General features: G+C 41.1%; 1 protein-coding gene across 1 annotated transcript in view; it reads left to right on the plus strand.

Annotated features, from left to right (window-relative positions):
• Positions 1 to 20,168, plus strand: part of prex2 (phosphatidylinositol-3,4,5-trisphosphate-dependent Rac exchange factor 2) — a 104,684-nt gene that overhangs the window by 67,662 nt on the left and 16,854 nt on the right. Inside the window, exons 30-36 of the mRNA XM_080490043.1 lie at positions 3,742 to 3,870; positions 4,694 to 4,735; positions 6,321 to 6,418; positions 7,315 to 7,467; positions 10,024 to 10,126; positions 10,273 to 10,416; positions 10,548 to 10,662. Of these exons, the coding sequence (XP_080346169.1) occupies positions 3,742 to 3,870; positions 4,694 to 4,735; positions 6,321 to 6,418; positions 7,315 to 7,467; positions 10,024 to 10,126; positions 10,273 to 10,416; positions 10,548 to 10,662 (784 nt within the window). The remainder of the gene's footprint in view (positions 1 to 3,741; positions 3,871 to 4,693; positions 4,736 to 6,320; positions 6,419 to 7,314; positions 7,468 to 10,023; positions 10,127 to 10,272; positions 10,417 to 10,547; positions 10,663 to 20,168) is intronic.

Consider the following 20,168-nt stretch of genomic DNA (forward strand, 5'->3'; position numbering starts at 1 on the left):
CATGAGTTTCTTTCAGGAAGTGGTGTTACGATAATTTCCGCATCACAGTGCGTGCAGTTTAAAATATCAAGACGGTCAAAAGATTAAACTACATGTAGATTAGTAAGAGTTCGTAAATGTGGGAGAAAGTGATGCACAAGTTAGTTTTCCAAGTAACTAGTTTTGTTTTTTTAATGCCTGGGTTAGTAATTCCACAGTTTTTTTGTGGAAAAAAAATACCGATAACTAACTATTATAATCTCATGTGAAATCTAAAAGCCTCAGAGAAAACGCATATGCACCTTAACGACATGCAAACTGCACAGAAAGGCATCAGACTCAGTCGTTCAATCCTGATATTCAATATAACAAATAAAAATCATGATCTTTAGTGTATTTATTTCGAGGAATTCGTTAGTTAGTCAATGTTCTCCTTTCACTGTGAAAGTAATAATCTAGTACGTCTATAAAGGTGGAGTCTGGGAGAAGTGAGATAACATTACAAAGGCTGGCGGGTCCATCCAGCATCAGTACTGACATAAAACAGCACACGCACTGAATACGTTCAGCGGAGAGGCTGAAACTTCCTGTTGCGCAACATGTGTGTGCACAGATGTGATTGTAGACGCGGGGGAACGTGTCGTAGGTGGATTCCAGAGTGAAAAAACTCTTTCCAGACATTTCTACCTCCTGTCCGCCTCTCCATATCTTTTCCCTCTCAGATATTTCTGTTCTTTATAGTGTGGAAACGGCCCGCAAGTCAATGGAAAATGTGACCCGCCAAAAGGTTGCACAGAATCTGATCGATTTATTTGGCAGCAGATCTTATCTTGGCCGTGGTGTTTAGCTCCAGTGACTGCTATTACACTTAATCTTCCGAAAGAAAATGTTGGAAAAGATTTAAGAAGTCTTTATCTTTTACAACTAAAAGCAACAGTTGTTCAGCTCACTTCAAATGTTGAGTTTTCTCATGAAGCTTAAATAAAAGGTTTTCCTTCAACTTGGATGATTCTTCTTTTATTGACTTTATGTTTAATATGTGTACGGACATCACAAGAACCATATATGGAAATTCAAACGCATAAAACTGCTGAATTCAGTAAGGAAGCTCAAATGACCAAAAATGGTTAACAAAGGTAAAATTGCTAAAATAATCAAAATGGCTAAAAATAAAATCAAGTTAAAGTCTAACCTGAGAAAAATTACGGATGAGTTTTAGTGCCACTGAAGGAAAAAAAAAAATTCGGAGGCTAAAAAAAACCAACCTTCGTGGCCCCCAGAAAAAGTCGAAAATCAAAGTCGAGATTAATTTTTTTTCACGGAGAGACGTCTATCCATCCCTCATCATTTGCCCGTAGATGTGAATTCACATTAAATCACTTAATTCTGACTATATCGGGTTGCTTACTGCTTATGGACGTGTGATTTTACACAGGATTTCCTTGATTAATAAGAACATTTAAATAAGCAGCCCGGGATCCCTGCCTTTGTCCTTCGTACTCGACGAACTTCCGCAACGGAACCAGGCAGCAGGCTGCTCTGTCTCTTCTAGTCCTGATACTGATGATAACTGCACCGTGTTTATGAGCTAGATTCTGTCCTGAAGCGTCTTTTCATCACTTCATTAAACCGCCTGACATGCATTTTGAGGATGCAGTCACACGTGCTGGCGTGTGGATGGATGGACTTTTTTTTCCACCGTGAAAAAAAAAATCTCGACTTTGATTTTCGACTTTTTCTGGGGCCACGAAGGTTTTTTTTTTTTTTTGTAGCCTCCAAATTTATTATTTTTTTTCAGTGGCCCTAAAACTCTTCCGTAGAAAAATACTGCATTTACGTGTACAGAAATGACAAAATGCAGCGAAACAACAGCTAAAATGACTAAAACTGATAAAAATGCAATAAAATGTCTACCATTCCAAATTATACATATGAAAATTCATAAATTCAACCTAAAATGATAATATTGTGTGTATTGCAAAAGTATATCCAGTCTCATTTTAAAGCTTATTTTGTGGAAAGTGGCGAAAACATCTCTTTAGTTCATTAAGTGTGCAGATCCCTGTCCTACACAAAGTGCTCATATGATAAATTTAGCTTATTTGTACTTAAATGTGTATTTAATAATGAGCTCCAACAGCAACATAGCAAAGTTATTTTTCCTCTCATGTTAAATCTTCCAAACACCCCGACCCGTTTGGCTCCTTCTCGTTTCGGGCCGTCCCCGAGCGAGTGCAGAGACGCGCCATGTGAAAACAGGTCCGCTTGTGTTTGTGTGTTTTTCCCCGCGTGCACGTGCATGTTTGTATGCATAAATGCCCTCTGGAGGGACGGGAGGCCTTGATCAGCCTTGATCCATCTCTACTGTGGTAATGTGGCAGATAACAGAACAAATAGGATTATCTAACAAGTAGAGCGTTCCTGCATCTCATCTGCACACACACACACACACACACACACACACACACACACACACACACACACACACACACACACACACACACACACACACACACACACACACACACACACACACACACACACACACACACACACACACACACACACACACACACAAAATCAAGTATCGCAGATCTTCAAAGTAAACTTTATTACAAGCCAGTATGTTTTAATTTTCAGTGGGTTTTCAGCACATTGGCAGCCTTTTCTGTTCATGTTTCGGCCGTACAACAACAAGGTGGTTGGATTATTTGGTTGTGGGTGGTCTAATGTTGGTTAATGAAGAGAAGGTCGTGTAACTTCTGAAGCTGATCGACTTTTGATTTGTATTTCTGGAGGGATAAGATAGTGAGGGTGGGTAAAAAGGGGCTGCACGTGGAAAATGAGAAAGAATGAAATATTATTCTGACAGATGTAAAATAAAACTCCTCAATAATTCAAGAATCTCGAGCTTTGAAGAGTTCGATATGCCCAAACGTCTTAGCAAACTTTTATGAAGCCAGTTAACACTTTTGAACAGAGTTGACTTGAGAATAAGAGAAGGAAAGTAAAGGAAAAGACTAAAGTCAGGGGGCAGGGTGGATAAACTCTGTATCTCTTCGTAGGTCAAACGGGGGTCAAACATAAAGCGAGTGGGTCAAAATTGGCTCACAGAAGGTTCAATCCGGCCAGAAAGACATTGGGGAAAAAAAGAAATTGCAAAGAAAGAATTAGCTGCGTCATAAGAGAAGTCGACAAAACTGAGCCTGGCTTCTTTTACGCCCTGGGCAAACATCTGCCCATTTAATTTTTTTTCTCTATGACATTTATTACATCAATCATAAGGTTATTAAGCTTTGTTCTTCAGTAAAATGCATATTATTTCATACTGGGGCTGCACAACAAATCATTGTGGTTTTTATGATATCAGCATGCACAAATATACATATCGTGATAGAAGTCAGACGCATATTGAGTAAGTATTTATATTCATATAGTTCTAACAACATTATCACATGTTTAACTAATAACACGCAGCCCTAATTTTAATTCCATTATCATTGGCTCTTTGGGGCAGAGAGTGCAGACGTGATATAAATAACTGCAGAGATGTTTTCCAGGTCTCTTCTTATTGTGTGTGTGTGTGTGTGTGTGTGTGTGTGTGTGTGTGTGTGTGTGTGTGTGTGTGTGTGTGTGTGTGTGTGTGTGTGTGTGTGTGTGTGTGTGTGTGTGTGTGTGTGTGTGTGTGTGTGTGTGTGTGTGTGTGTGTGTGTGTGTGTGTGTGTGTGTGTGTGTGTGTGTGTGTGTGTTTTTCTCTATCAGAGTTTCAGCAGGAGATGGAGCCCAGGGTGAACTGCACCAAAAAGCTGCGCCTCCATGTCAAGCAGGACCCCTGGAACCTCCCCAGCAGCGTCCAGGCTCTCACACAAACCATCGCTAAATATGTTGAAGGTCAGCGTGTGTCTGAGCTCCTACACACACACACACACACACACACACACACACACACACACACACACACACACACGTGTTTCTCAGTCACATACCGTATTTATCATGTACAAAAACATGGCTGCCTTGGGAAAAAACACACTATAAATTGGCCGGCTGCACCTCATGATATTTATTAGACTCCCTAATAACCTCTGGTGGAGCCGTGTAGGTGCAGGCAGTCCCACTAACTGCACTACGCTCTTTAAAGTTTACACCTCGGACCATCTTGGGATTCATAAATTGCTGAGTTGGAGCTGAAAACAAGCAGAGAATCGAAGCGCTCTGTAAGATTCCTTTAACTTTTTATTCCTCACGGGTTGTTTTGTATTTGTTGGCGCACAGACTGATTACATAGACATTGAGATATATGCAGCATGTACGCTTAGACACAAAGGAGAGATGCACAAGGCTCCTGGGAAAGGTGAGCTGGTGGTCACGACGAAGAAAGTCCAAATAAGCAGAGTTATTATCGATTGCCTCATGTGCAGCCTTTTTCTTTCAGCCTACTGCTGAGTTACTCACACTCCTGATATGACTATAAACAAATGTGGATTTATGGGTTTTATCTTTGCCTGTGGTTGGTTTTTACGTTGCTGTATGTGTGTTTTTTTTATATGTTAAGATTAATGGCGGTGGCGCCTGGACGAAGCAGGCATGTTATACAGCATTGTACTATTTATGACTTGAAGGAGTTGAGTTTATAGTAAAGGTCATACAGAGAAAGACTGGTTGGGATTTGATGGAGGGTTGTTCATTGGAGTGCTTGTGCTCTTTTTTCCAGAGGTGAAGACACGACTGCTCCTGGTCCTACTACAGTATACAGGTTTGTTCAGCTATTCTCTCATTTTCTCGATTGAAATTAAAAGTGTTTTTTCAGCTTTTTGGCACCAAAATGTATAAAACTGATAAGACCGAGCTCCCCGCAGACAGCATCCGGTACTTTTAAACAATCCAATAAGTCGGATTGCCTTTACGAATGTGCTGAAACATTATAGTGAAGCCAAACCATGGTGGACCACCTGAAAGTTTCAAAAGTGTCCTATGGAGGCCACACACTAAGATGGAAGATGAGCAATCGCGATGACATCTGTCGTCATGGGTTCAAATCCGTGGCTCTGTTTAGTAGAGTGAGCATCGTTCATGGATGCTGACGATATGGTCATGTGACTACAAGCAGCCTGCAGTAACACACCACACAGCTGCAGTGTCAGAATCCTCGCCAACCGATTGAAATGCAGTGCAAAATGATCAATGCAACAATCAAACACAGATTGTAATAGACATAAAATTCCAAAATGTTTACGCAATAGCCAGTGCAAAAACACATTGCAGTCACCCCCATATGGAAGCTGACAGAACGCAGGCAATACAACACTATAGAATAAGCACAACTGCCTTCATTATTATGGATTATCATCCATATGCATATTACTGAGGAGTAAATAAAGTAATACAGATGAGGAAATTGGCATTCCTTATCTGGATCCTCACGGATCTATCCGAAGAATTTATTATAGGATATTTTTCTGCTGAACCCCTTCTCATATCTTGCAATCCTTTCTGAATCTCGTGTTGCTGTTATTCTGTTATTTCTCCCTCTTTGTGACAGATCATCTCCCATATTGCCATTTCCAACAAAAATCCTATTTATTTTCTGTAATAAAATACATGTGTGTATATATATATATATATATATATATATATATATATAACTTTGTACGGAAGTTTTTGATATACAGTTTTGCAATGTGTCAACAAAATCATACATACAACAAACTGCTTCTTTTTATCTGTTTATTTTCAGTTATTTAATGACCATAACTTGTGTGCAAATGTGCATTACTCTTTCCACCTCTGGTTGAAACTATAAAATGCTAATTACACAATTAAATCTAATGAATACCCGCACTGCTGCAGCTCTGAGGTGTTGATCCTTTACGGACCCCAGGAAGCACAGACAAGTTAACCCGGGTTAATAATGTGAGAAACTTTCCGAGCTGATGGTAAATTATTCATTTTTGACTGTACACGGTCTCATTTTGTAACGCAGTGGATGGCTGAACTCTTATAATGGCTCTCTTTCTCTGCAAATTATAGCAACCAATTATTTTCCACTTGGGCACACCTGTCATTTGGGTTCATTCTTTTCTGATACAATATTTAACACCCATTATGTTAAAGAAAAAAAAAAATCACCTTGCTGAAAGTCTGTATAATTACTATGGCGAACTTCTAGCACTTCTTTCTGTTACTCCCCATTCATTTAACCTCTTACCTTCTAGCTTTATAACTAACTTTGTTGCACTCTACGTTGCAGTTCTCACCAGCTCTCTTCTTCTGTGTTTGGGCTCAATTACTTTTTTATTGTGGTTTTCTCTCATCTTCTGTATTTTGTGTTGTCCGTCCAGACTCGGAGATCCAGTTACGCAGAGATATGGTGTTCTGTCAGTCTCTGGTCGCGGCGGTTTGTGCTTTCTCTGAGCACTTGCTGGCCGTCCTCAACCAGGTAAATTATTCACTTCCATTTATTTTTCACCTTGGTTTCACTAGGCAGTGCGATTGACATCGGGATCTGTTTTGCACAGGAGGCCGAGGCAGTGATCTGTACGGTCACAAAAAAAATTTAAACGTAGAACACATGCAGACAAGTAACACACTGTTGTGCATAATGATAATCATTATCAATCTATCTCATCAGACTGAAAAAACTATTCTCCTCCAACATATTCCTAATGAATTGATGTGTTTTGCTCATATTGTGTACTTTAGTATTTCTACAGTTGGAAAGAATCACTGGTTAAAGTGAAGGATTCAACACAACCTGTACGCCTTTTAACTCAGTTGGTTAGTAATAGTAAAGAGTAAAAGTAAAAAAAAAAAAAATTAGTATAGTATAACACTTGTTTACTTTTTATCTTCTATCATTAGCAAAACAATTAAATCCTCTTGGTGCTCTGCCCAGTGGAGAGCATGAAAACACAGTTTATCCTCAAGCATTTAAAGGTAAACTTACTTAAAGTACGATGTTATTTTGGGGAAATGTTTTTTCCTCTGTCAATAAAATTATACTTCAAATGACTGCTAAGGTGGAAATGTTCGCAATCTCTCTCCCTCTGTCTCAATGGAAACAGGGGACACGCTGATACAGCGCTTAAAAAGAGAAAACATCAACTAATACAGAAAAATGGCTTTCAAAATAACTGAAAACCACAGGAAAATAAAAAAAAAATGCTGAAATGGAAAAACTGTTGAAATGGTCTAAAATCTAAAAAATTCTTTACCTTATGAAGGTTTCAGACCCCTGTTCTAAATCCTGTTGCGCAAGAGACAAAATCATGCAGATATGTCTTGTTATTTGGTAGAAATGAGGAATTATTGTTTGATTTGTCTTTTCTGTGTCAGTTTCAGTTCTGCAGTGCAGGCAGAGACCTGGACACTGACATCCCAGACGCCCAGGACCTCCAGGAGGCCCAGGAAGCCAGCCGGCGCTGGCTGGAGCAGATCGCCAGCGCAGGGTTGCTCTTCCATTTCCAGTCCCTTCTCTCCCCCAACCTGGTGAGAATCCAACCGGCTGTCAACAGAAACGCTCCACAGTCTGGAGCTATGAAAAACAAGTTTGTTGTAAAATGGTCAAACATCTCCGAGTGCGTCAAAAAGTACGTCATCATTCATACAACCACAAAAAAGATCAGATGTGAAATTAAGACATCGTAGCATATCAGGACTCTTGAATTTGATGGTCGCAACACATCTTGAAAAAGTTGGATTGGGCAACAAAGTTAGTGGAACAGACAAGTAAAGCTAGTTTGAAAGCATTCTGCAACCAGGATAGTTAATTTGCATCAAGTCAATAAGATGACTGAGTATAAAAGGAGCCTTCAGAAAGCCTGAATTAAAGATGGATTAAGCATAACCAATCAGAAAAAAGCTACATCAAAATATTATGGAAAAGTTTCATCTAAATGTGAATTTTACGATATTAAGGCTCCCAACAAAGGCTCCTGAGACACGTCTTATTTGTTGCTGTTAATCTTCGATAAGAATGTACATTTTTATAAACTACAATCTAAAGCAAATGGCTCAGGAACACAAGTGTCTTTGTGCAATCCACGACTCTTAAGAGTTCAAGTGTGAACAAAATCCACAGAAACTGCCGACGTAAAACGACAGTAAAAGAGACTGTTGTTACAGAATACGCTGGTCCCATTCAAACTAAGCTAAAATTCATATTCTATCAATCCATCCATGGAGCTAAAGCCAACATTATGTGATTCCAGCGGACTAAAGTTCCACTGTTTGGATTTTAAATAGTTTAGGTCACCAATCAAGCCGGCTGCACAACGGCCACCCAAATAAGACACTGCAATGTGCTGAGTTCAATCCACAGTCTTCCCACAGTGACTGTGTGGACGAGGTTTGAGTCATTGAGGCGCACCGCCGATTTGCAGAGCCAGATCCCAAAGCTGACCTCCCTGTTTTTACTCAACCGACAGACAGCTTCCTCATCGTCTGCATACTTGTTGTCAAAGTTGGGGCTGCTAGAAATAGTCCAAACAAAACTAAAACACACATTTCAACTTTTAAAATCTGACATTTTTAGACTTTGAGAATAGATCAGCTAATGAATCTCTTTCAGTTTGACTCAGGCTGTAAATCCAGTGGAAACACCAAGTAGGTGAGAGCTCATTATAAATAACTTCTGTGAGCAGCTAAAAACTGAGCAAAACACACACACACTGACCTCACTGGGATCCATATTAGCATTTCTCTGCAAGATTTTTTTTTTTTCTTTTCTTGTACAAAACCATACATGTCTCCACCCAAGTTAGAAAACCCGAGGTTTAAATTCAAGCTGAAAAACTGTTAATGTGCTCTTTAAATGCAGTTATTTGTGCACTTTGTGTCATCACCCGCAGTGAAAAACACACTTTCCTGGAATGAGGTATTTAGTTATTTAATTCAGCCTCCTTTCAGGGGGAATTAGAGGCAGAGAAAGTGCTTTCACAGTGTTTGGGTGACCTTTTTTTTTTTCCTCCGGTTAGAGGAGTCTGAAGTCAGATGTCTCAAGACATTTCCCTGTGGAACAAAACGGGGTCTCTGTACCTGCAGGTGATTCCAATGAAATCCCAGCACGCTCCCTCTTTTGGGCACCACATGAAAGGCAGCGTGAGACGAGACGGGGACACTGCTGGTGTGTGTGTGTGTGTGTGTGTGTGTGTGTGTGTGTGTGTGTGTGTGTGTGTGTGTGTGTGTGTGTGTGTGTGTGTGTGTGTGTGTGTGTGTGTTTGTGTACTCACGAGTGTTGCAGTGAATATGCTCATGTGACACCCTTTGAGGTAAACTCGCCCGCTCACAGCAGGAGTCACTTGGCAGGACGGTGGGGTCCCCTCTGTCACATGTCACGCCGTTGCAAATGTGTTTTGGGAGAAAAAGAAAGGCTGTAATCCTCCTCCGCCACGGCTGCGTTTATGCCTCTGTGGATGGAGAGGAGGAGGAGACGGGAGAGAAGAGAATGAGAGGGCGACGGTGGGGTGACAGAATAGCGCAGAACGTCAGAATCCAAAGTCTCCTGGCAGATGTTTGTGGACGCTGAGTAAAAGAAATCACATGCATTCAGATGAATGCATTGTGTACAATAACACAGACAAAGAAGTGGGAATTAACACGGGTAAACATGTAAACACGGTGGTCTAGTGGTTTGCACTCATGCCTCTCTGGACGTATGTCCCCCGTTAGGTTTGGGGGTCTTTCAGTGTGGAAGTTGAACGTTCTCCCTGGGTTTTCCTGTAAACTGCCTTCACTCATTGTTAGCTGAGATCAGCTCCAGCACCGCAGAGTTGAATAAAATAGTATAGATGGATTAATGTTTAACTTGGAGATCATAGTCAGCTGTTGTGGAGTAGATGGATGCAATATAGAAGAATATGTTTTGAGAAATTACAAGAGATAATTTGAAAACTGCTTCATGACCCTTTTATTGCAATAGTATATGTGAAAGTGGTCTCAAGAGGTAGTGCATCTTCAGGCTTGGGATCAATACATAGGGGCTTTTACTTAGAAAACGATTCAAATATTTCCATCACACCGGCATTCTCTCTTTTCTCTCCTCAGACGGATGAGCAGGCCATGTTGGAGGACACTCAAGTGGCCCTAATTGATCTGGAGAAGGTCACCTTCTACTTCCAGCAGTTTGAAGGGGAGCCGCTGGTTGCCAGTATGTACTTGGAGCCTTTTCGGCTTCAGAGCAGCTTCGTTCGAGATTCATTAGTGCAGGCTGGTCGTTGCCAATTGTAATTCCGTGGCATTTGAGTGAAGCTTTAAACTTTGCCGTGCCTGACTTTTGTGCCTCTCCTCTGGCAGACATGCCCATCTCATACCAGGTGGAGGGAACCCGCCAAGCCCTGAAGGTTTACTTCTACCTGGAGAGTTTCTACTTCTCTCAGCTGCCGTACAGGCTGAGAAACGGAGGCAGCATCAAACTCTACCCCGTTCTCTTTACACAAGGTACGCCGAGCCTGGAGCGCCGAGTCGGTGTAGTGTGCAGATGAAAACTGCTCCATGAATTATTGTGAATCTTGAAAGATAGATGCAGAGGCTGAGTGTGCTTTTATGATTCTTTCTATCCCCTTTTCTAGCACTGGAGAGTATGGAGGGATACTATTACAGAGACAACGTGTCAGTGGAGGAATACCAGGCCCAGATCAACGCCAGCTCATTGGAGAAGGTCAAACAGTACTACAAGAGATTGAGGTGAGTTACGACTGACATGCAGAAGCACACAGACATTACTGCGAGATTGCATATTCTGTCTGATTCTGTCAGTTTTGGCTCTCGGCGCCCAGCGGGGCCTCAAGGTGATTGGCTGAGAGAAACGCAGCAGGAATGTTTTATGATTGGCTGCGAACACACACAGCAGGGGCAGCAGTGATTGGATGAGAGTGCCCAGCGTGTCACCAGCGCTGATGTAGTGCCTCTGCACAGCTGCTGCACTCACTTACCTCATGCCCCATTGGTTTGCTGCACACTCGAGACCCTCTGCGATTGGCCAGGCGAGGGTAATTTAATGAGGTGGAACGACATGTGAAAAAAATTACATATGAAAGTTAAAAGTAGTCGACTTGATTTAATTTCCTGAATATATGAGTTAATGTCAGGCATGTGTACTTTATGATCTGGATATCAGTGTGGTTTTATATTCGGCTGTAGCTTATGTTTTCAGAATGTGGAGATCACAGTTAAAGGTGCAGTACGGACTGTTTTGAATTGATGCCAAATCATAATCCAGTCAAATGACACAAAACTGTCATGATGTCAACACCATATTGCAGCAGCCCATCACTCCAAGTGTGTGGAGTTAGTGATAGCTACTGCATAAATACACACATAATGTCACAGATTACAATCAATCAAGAATCATTCTTTCCTTCAGATGTGCCCTTATACTAAAGTCAGTATTTCCCCCGTATTTTATTTTGTTTAGTCTCGCAGTACAAGTTTGCACCACAAGGTGGTGTATTCAGTCAGTCAACAGGTAACGCAACAATCGTTCAAGCTTCTGGCTTCATCTACGTGATAAACAGACACACCATTTAACCATCAACAATTGTACAAGATTGTGATTTAACCTCAAAAGACATGCACACTGAATGGATTGCAAATTAAATCATATCTGGAACAAAAGGCTTGTTTTCAGATGACCAAAACCAATTTCAAAGCTTTGGTCAGTTGACACAGGTTTGAGCCCCAATGTCTTCACCTGGATCACTGCAACTACCTTCTATAAAGAATATCCCAAATTCTTAAGGCAGGGGTGTCAAACATAAGGCCCATGGGTCAAAACAGGGCCTCAAGATGGTTCAATCTGGTCTGCCATATCACCAAGCAAATGGTCAAAGTTTTAAAGAAAACTTTTTTTTGTGTGTGACAAATTTTCAAAGACGTGCTGTCAGGGTGAGTTTGTAAAAACATTCATAAGGCAACAGCTATAGGAGAAGATTTTGGGACAGTTCACCGTATTTTGCATAAAAATTGGCTTTATGTTGAAATTGTAGTCATTTTCAGTAGGTTTTTTGTTTTTGCAAAACAATAAATATTTTTGTCACGTATACTGTGTTTAAATTTAAAGATTATTATGGCACATGTGGCCCTTAAACTAAATTGTGTTTGACATTCCTGCTCTTCAGCAAACTACAGACTTGTGCTAAAGTGGCTCAACACTGCCACTCAATGTACAAGTGTGGCATTACTTAAATTGCACGCAGTGCCCCTTTAAAACAGCAAATCCCTTCTTCAAAAACCTATTTACCCTAAATATTATATAAAGCTTTCACCAAATGGTTTTTATATGTTTATCTGGTCTGCAAGCTGAAAGCTAAATAGAAGATTAGGCATATTTATTTTATTAGACTGTTGTCACAGATCAAAGCTTTGTATATGACTTTATTGCCAGGCCAGTTGCCAGTGAATAACAACATTAAATGATGTAAACGGAAACCATCCTGGCTAATAGAAAGAATCGGTCACACTCTTGGAAAGCTGTTTGAAGCTCAGTCAGATTGTGTTTCACTCGATGGAAACCTGAGGGGGCCGGCGGGTTTGTCACGTCGACTTCCACAAAAACATCTGCTGCAGATTGTGCAGATAATTAAATGCACAGTAGCATTCGTAGCAAAACTTTGTCCTGTTGTTAAGGGACATTCTGCTGTGGGGGTTTGAATGATTTATGGTTTGGGCAGTCATGGGCCACATCGACCCGCCACAACAAAACATTAATTTGCTGGGATTGCTTTTCTGCAGAGAGCTTCTAATTTGTTTGCAGTGTTTAGTTTGACGAGTGAAACTAATTTCCAGGATTATGTGTATGACAAACAAGTTATGGACTGAAAAATGTGCTAAGTGCTTTAATATTTCATTGAATTAGTCATTGCAGACTTTTTGGCATAATATGCTTTGCCAAGGACTGTAAGTTGCACTGAGCAAGCAAAGTCCATGAACAACAGCAAAAATAGGTTGATATTAACATTTATTTAAGTACACGTTTTTTTAATTACAGTGTGGGAACTACTGATCTGCATGTAGAATATTGGACTTAAATTTTTTTACATATTTTTCTTAGTCTAATCTTTCATTGTGAGATCGACCTTAAATATACATAACATATTGTGATCACACACTGGAATTACAGAAATTTTATGTTATTCCCATGCAGTCCATTCGTGTAAGTCAGACTAGTTTCAGTACGCTTTCAAACATACTCCGGTTCAGTCCTGTTCAGCTGTGACACTAGTGTGAATGCAGCACCAACCTGTAAATTGACCAAACACAGCACTTGCCGCACTTTATCCTTACAGTTTATCATGATGAGCTTGGCAGAGACATTTCCGCCAATGTTTTAAAAGCTTTCACAAATTTTTATAGATTGATGGTAAGTTCTAAAAATCCTACCGTAACATTTCTACATGCATGCAGTTGCATTCAACTTGGTGCAGGATTGCTGCAGAAGCTACGTTGCAGAATAAACCTTGTTGGTCCAAAGTAAACACAACCTGAGAGAGTAGACTTTTCTCTTTGGTCTGAACAGTGAACACTGCCCAAGGATGTCATCATTTTCCCCCTTTTTTTTTTTTTTTTTTTTAAGTCCATGCACGTGTACTATCATTTTCTCCGCTGTATGACTTGTATAGAAAGAAGCTAATTGAATTGACAGTGAGGGATTCAACTGTAACACGGACCAGATGCATCTGACAGGCATGTAAGTTCGGCTGGTGATTTGGGGAACATTAGGGGTGAGGGGAACATGTGTGGACAGATTTCAGATATGCGATGGCAAAATAACAAACCTCTTAAAAATGAAATCTGTAGCAACTCTAAAAAGGCTGATTATCCCAACTGGATAAGTGCTCAGAGACAGTTTACATCTCTTAGACTACAGTAAAGAAAGCTGAATAGGAATATTCTGATTTCTTTTTTGCCTTAGAAATTATTTTAGATGCATGAAAAAGTTTTTGTGCAAGAGTTTGTGCCTTTTCCAGAAAACCTTATATAAGCCAAATACATATTCCATAGAGTTTGACAGCGGTGGAAAATTTCAACAAACAACACATTTTAATTATCTGTCTCCTTTTTTCCGTGCTCTATAATTACTTTCTATTGCTATTTCTATATTACACATTTTTACTTTCTTTCTGTAGAACACTGAGCTTTTTCTTTTTTTTTTTGTATTATTATTTTGCCAGATATAAGGGGAAATGTTCCTCACTTTCCAAGTTCTTTAGTCTTAACATTGCTGCTGCATCCACTTGGTGAAATGACCTTTAAGCAGTGACGAGCCTTGCTCCCATCTCGATAATTTCCTTGCATCTGTTGCAGTAAAGTAAATATTCCCACCTTGTTCTCAGCACGCAATGTAATATTACCATAGCTTACTTTCGCCGGCTGCCATGTGTCTTTCGGCTGACCACAGGCCGGGCCATGATGTCACTCCGCTCTCTGAAACCTCAGGCACCTCGTTATCCTTGGAGCCGGGCCACGGCAGTGTTGGGTTAAACCCACAGTGTGGGCCGGAGCCAGCGGCTGAGTGACAGGCAGTCGGAACGCACTGGTAACACTGAACTGAATGAACTGCAGGGCCGAGGGCTGAGGACAGGGCACAGTCCTTGATGCACCTGGTTCAGACTCTCTTACACATATAGACCTGGTCGGGTGAAGACATACCTAATTCACATTTTTTTGATAGAAATACTAGCATTGGTATAGTTTCTAATAAATGTAAATTAAAGTGAAAGGATCAGGCTCATTTGTATGCAGGAGCCAAGGGGAAATATGTTTTTCCCTATGCCGAATTGTTTGGGATATTTGCATGTGTTTGTATATGCAGTGTGTCTTAACATGTAAATCAAAATGGACTTATTGCTCCCCGGTAATGTTTTGCTTTCTCACCTCACAGTGAGAGGATCTCTGGTTCGAGTCCCTTGTGGTCGTTTCTGTGCAGTTTGCATGTTCTCCCTTTGTATGGAAGTTTATCGGTGATGCTAAATGTCTTGTTGGTGTAAATGGGACTTTGTGTTAAGACTGGCGACCTGTCCAGTGTGTACCCTGCCTTCACGCATAGTCAGCTGAAGAGATAGAAGATGGATGGTTCTTGCTTCTCTACTGATGCCTGTGCCACCCTGCATTCAATATCAGAGCATGAATGATGACACCGTCCGTGTTACTGTAAGATTTCCCACATGCCTCTCTGCCTCTGGCTTTTTCTCGCCTTAAATCACCATCCAGTGTGATCAGTGGAAACTCTATGGTGCAAGATTACATCACTTAATTTCTAACTACATAAACTTATGGGCTAAATCAGTCTGTCAGAAGTATAGAGTCAGAACCTGCACCCACGCTCCTAGGCTTTCATAAAGTGCATTCCGTGCATTTATGTTGAAGGGTTCAAGAACCCTGAGGTGCTTTAAACTGACTCTTGGTGTACTGTATGTTTCCTGATTGAAGACCTCTGAGTTATGTAGTGGTAAAGAATCTTGCCCGGCAGGAGTCCAGGGATTGGGATCTCACTAACAGCATTACCCTTTAAGTCCTTTAGGATAGTATAAGAAATAGGACCGAAAAATGAAGCTATGATGGGGACGTCAGAAGAAGCACGAAGGCTTGATGAGAGTGTATGTAAGAGAGAGTCAGTGGAAGAGGGCATAGAAGAGAGGCGGGAACCTCAACAGAGTGAGCAAATGTATTATTCAGAGGGAGAGATTATTAGAGGCTTGTGATTTCATCTCATCTCACTCTTATTGACGGGGAATTTCAGGAGGGAATTGAGTTTTCCTCTCTAGATTGTTAATGTGAAAGGATAGAGCAGAAAGTCCGACATGCTCTACGTGTTGAGCGCTAATGAAATGTCTCTCATGTGGTATTTCTCTGACAAGTGTAGCAGTAACCTGTACGCAGACCTGTTTAAATCAATATCTTTGCCTTATTGGAAAGGCTGCCTGACATGTTTGACACTGTCTAACATAGCAGTGGTGAAATCTCCACTTTTTCGAACATATTTGCAAAAATACTTGATTCATGTGGAAATTTAAATTCTGCTCAGTCCAAAATGGTGTATAATGACAGTGTGGGTAGCTCTAATATAAGCAATAAAGTTGGATGTATAGCTCTGTCCGACGGTTAGTTTATATTATTATTACGGACTGTTAAATTTCATACTCTGTTAGTTTAACAGTCATTTGTCTTCACCGCACAGCTCTGCTTGGAAGTCATTCGAGCTTACAGTCGTCCTCTGACTATAGGGAAATGGTAATCACACCGCTGCAGTCTAGTTTGTTTTGATTAAACTCGATGCTCATGTCAGGCTAGAGAATCAACTCTGTAGCAAGCTTACATTACCCCATCCCTCATTTCTGTTGTCTGACAGTCCAAATGTGAGCTCATAGTTAGTGTGTGAATGGATAAAAAAAAAGTGCCCGGCGTCAAACTGTTTTGATTAATGGTCCTAGCTGATCTGATAACGACTAGTGTAGGATGACCTTTTGATATGCGGGTGGATACATCCTCCCAGTTTTTCCTGGGATACTCATTAAAAGGCACACAAATGCATGAATAAACACAAAAACTACAAGCAACAATGTGCATTCATCATGCTTCATAGTTCTCTAAAGGACACCCCCGCCTCAATATGTGCTCGGAAAACAAGAAGATAGATGGTGTGCCACCAACTCGTTCTGCATGCAGACACGGATCCCACCGCCGTGCTCCACATCCACACAACACAATGAATTTGTCGGTGAGGTGATGGTATTTTGTCTTCCTCCTCGGCGCGAGGATTCACACTCGATAGCTTCTGCAACACGTTTCAGTTCCTCCAGTTGACAAGCCGTAATATTGCAAGGTGCTTACACATGATTTCTTCAGGATTTTTGCAAAAGTCAGACAGAAATAAAGTTATTTCACCCGAGCTAGGATTCCTCAAATGCTTCCATCTGGCTGTAGGAACTGGAAGGAAAAAATAGAATTCACCTTTCAGGTGTTATGGCTCTTATTAATGGTGTTATGTGTCCATCATACACTGTGTAGGAATCAGGGGATTTTCCTCCCTCTGGTAAACCCATCCGCTCTTCTACTGAATTATTTCTACTGAATGAAACACACATAAAATATCTGCATTTTTAACGTGAAGTAGGGCTGCCAACTCCCCCACATCGAGAGTGAACCACACTATAAACTCGAGGATCACACACTATAAACTCGAGGATCACATATGGTGCATATAATCTCACGATAAGTAGCACATTTGAGTTCATGTCAGACTTCTGTAGGATTTTCACAATGCAATATTTAAGTGTTAATGGAAGTGTAGTGGGAATAAAATACTGTGCTAGTTAGATGCTTTGTTTTAGAATGGTTTTATTGGATTAAATATTAGTGTAAAACTGCACCTTTTTATTTTTATTCTTTGTAAAGAACAACAGGAAGTGAGGTAAGAGACATACATATGTTAAGAGGCTCTCATTTTGAAATAAGTCAGGCTTGATGGTCCTTATATTCAGGCCTACAGCCGTTATACACATGGGTGTTCAATATAGATTCTTTGAATATTCTAGTTTGTCTTCATGACATTTGTAATGCATTCACTTCTAAAAATTAGTGAAATATTATTCTGAATCTCCACTTTGAAAAAAAAAAATAAGGATTTATTGTCGATTACTGGAAATAAGGCATGCTTGGAAAAGAGCATCCAACTTGGGAATCTTTCCCCGCTCTGGTTTCACTCCAATCAAATTCTGATTGTAGATATTCAGAAGGGATATCATATCCAGCTGGTCAACACTTTTTTTCCTAAACAAGAGTAGAACTTTCTTCCTCTCTGCATTTCTCCGTCCTCACAACCTGCTCCGCCCTCCGCTCTGGCAAAGCGAGTCCCAGTTCACCCGAGCTGTGCGGAAGGTGCTGAGGCTTCGTTCTGCTCCAGCTAGTGTGCACTGAACCCCTGTTTATGGAGCCTGAAGGGCTGAGCTGTTTCCATTTATCACCTCTCTTTGATTCCAGCGCTGGACGGCCATAATGATGACAGGTCGGGACTTAGTGATGGTTGATACTGTAACAAAGACCTTGACTCACCTCTTCATGAGTTTCTCGGGTTTAGAATGAAATCCCCTTCGTAAGTGGCCAAGAGTACTTTGCATATATTTATGCATCAGCATCATAAATTTGCTTGCAGTTTGTGAGCCGGTTGCTGACTTTGCAGTGTGCATAAGCTTCATATGTTCCCAGCGACAGTGATTTAATGATAATAAGTCTTCAACTGGCTCTAACTCAAATCGACAAGGTCCAAACATTCATATGCAAAGCTTGATGTTTTTGACAATGAGAAACCGATCCATATTTGAAATTAATCAACATGTGTGCAATAAGAAACGTACATGCCAGGTGGGTTTTAGGCTGCATCCACCAGCATGTGCTGCCCTATTAGGATATTGCCGGCCATAAATATCTGTCTGTATATGTAGAGGGAGGAGGTGCAGGTTAAGGAAATGACCTCCAGCGCTGAGGAGCGTGCGCAGGCTCCTGGAAGCCCCTCGTTAGCCTCCCCAGCACCTCTGCTCCTCACTTCAGACGTTTATGTTGAATTTAATATCGGCGGGTGTCATTCATCGAGGCCTTGTGAGTGATTTACATGGACGAGCATTCAACCTCTGCGGGGTCGTAGATAAAGTCATAAATCCTGGTCGGTTTACCTGCGCGTCCTTGTGCACGAGAACGACTCCGCAGAACATGGCGGTTATAAACATTGTCGTCATGTCTGTGTGTGTGGAGTCTCAGGGATCACTTGTGTTTTCTTTTGTACTCTTTGAAAAGAAGGATGTGAGGATGAGATACCCATTCCCAAGCTCTTCCTGCGAAAACATCTGTGTCTCCCAATTCCTTCTGCTTCGCCACTACAGCTGACTACTAATGTTCCTCTGCTGCAAACGGCCCCGAGTGTCCCATTGTCATGAAGAAGGCAGAAACAAAGAGAATTAGGTGTTCGCATTGGCCCAATGAAGTAAAACCAGCTCCACGTAGAGCAAGTCATCTTTGGCCTGGAGCCAAATTCTCCATTAGAGTCCGATGTGGACGTGAGCGTGTGTTGGTGGGGGTTTAGCTTTTGCAGAAGGAGTTACATGCAGGCTTTACCTATGCTTGTCTTGATCTCTAACAAAAGCAGCTTTGAAGAGAGGGAAATGCTTGCAACCTGCATTTGTGTGACACAGTGACTAAAACAAGGCGAACCAGCTTTTTGTGGGCTTATTTTTTGAGGAAGAATAGATGTCAGAGAATGGTTAAAGAAAAACGATAACAAGCTAGTCTAAAAAGCCCACAGGCCCTTTCAGTGTCCTGCCATTAAAATGGAGCAGCTGTACTTTAGGGAACCATTTTTTTTGATGTGTGAAGGAATAATAGACACCCAGTGTATTTCTACCTTATACCGAACGAGTATGTAATGTGTTCCTAAGCACACACTAATGTGTTTGCACACCGTGCGTGGGCCAAAATGTCAATTCTCTTCCGTAATAAACGCTTCTAAGGTCATCGTCAGTTTCCAGAAACTCTGACAAAACATCCTTGGCTTAGTGAGATGTAATGCAGATCCTGTTCAAACCACACATAACTTGTAGGCTGACTCCGATTATTTTCTCATTAGAGACCTCCAGGAGAGTCAGCCCGGTTCTTTCAGCTGTGTGTTGGCAGTATTTTTAGGACAACCCTTCCAGCTGGAGGATGAGATAATCAGTGAATTTTACGACCTTGCTCCTGAGAAAGACACATTGCAAGGGCGAAGTGACGTGCTCGTGTTTTGTCTGAAACTGATAAACAAATGTCCACAAATGAAATCGAGTTGGCAGTTGTACAAAAGTCGGCTTCTTTCGGGGCAGATTCTATTAAGTTCTTTTAAGATAAAAGTCTGAATGGTTGACCGATAAGCCGAACAAGGGTGATTGGTCTCACAGTGGGTCCAGATAACGGTCTGTACCCACAAGAGCCGGAATGGGAACCGTTTCAGGGAACGGTTTTGATGTCCAATGAATTATATCTTGTGTTGTTTTCTTTCTCTTTCACTGTGCTTTATTGCTTCATCTTTGTTTGACCTAGAGGAAAACTATAGTTTTGTTTGGATCAAGGGGTTCCAATCTTCCTGCTGACGACCAAGAGCAGCCCTGAATAGGGTTCAATCTGGACCGTGTGCGGCGTAAAAATACAAAGAAAACATTAACTCCACT

This window comes from Lipophrys pholis (assembly GCF_963383615.2).
Source record: "Lipophrys pholis genome assembly, chromosome: 20".
NCBI classification, from domain to species: domain Eukaryota; kingdom Metazoa; phylum Chordata; class Actinopteri; order Blenniiformes; family Blenniidae; genus Lipophrys; species Lipophrys pholis.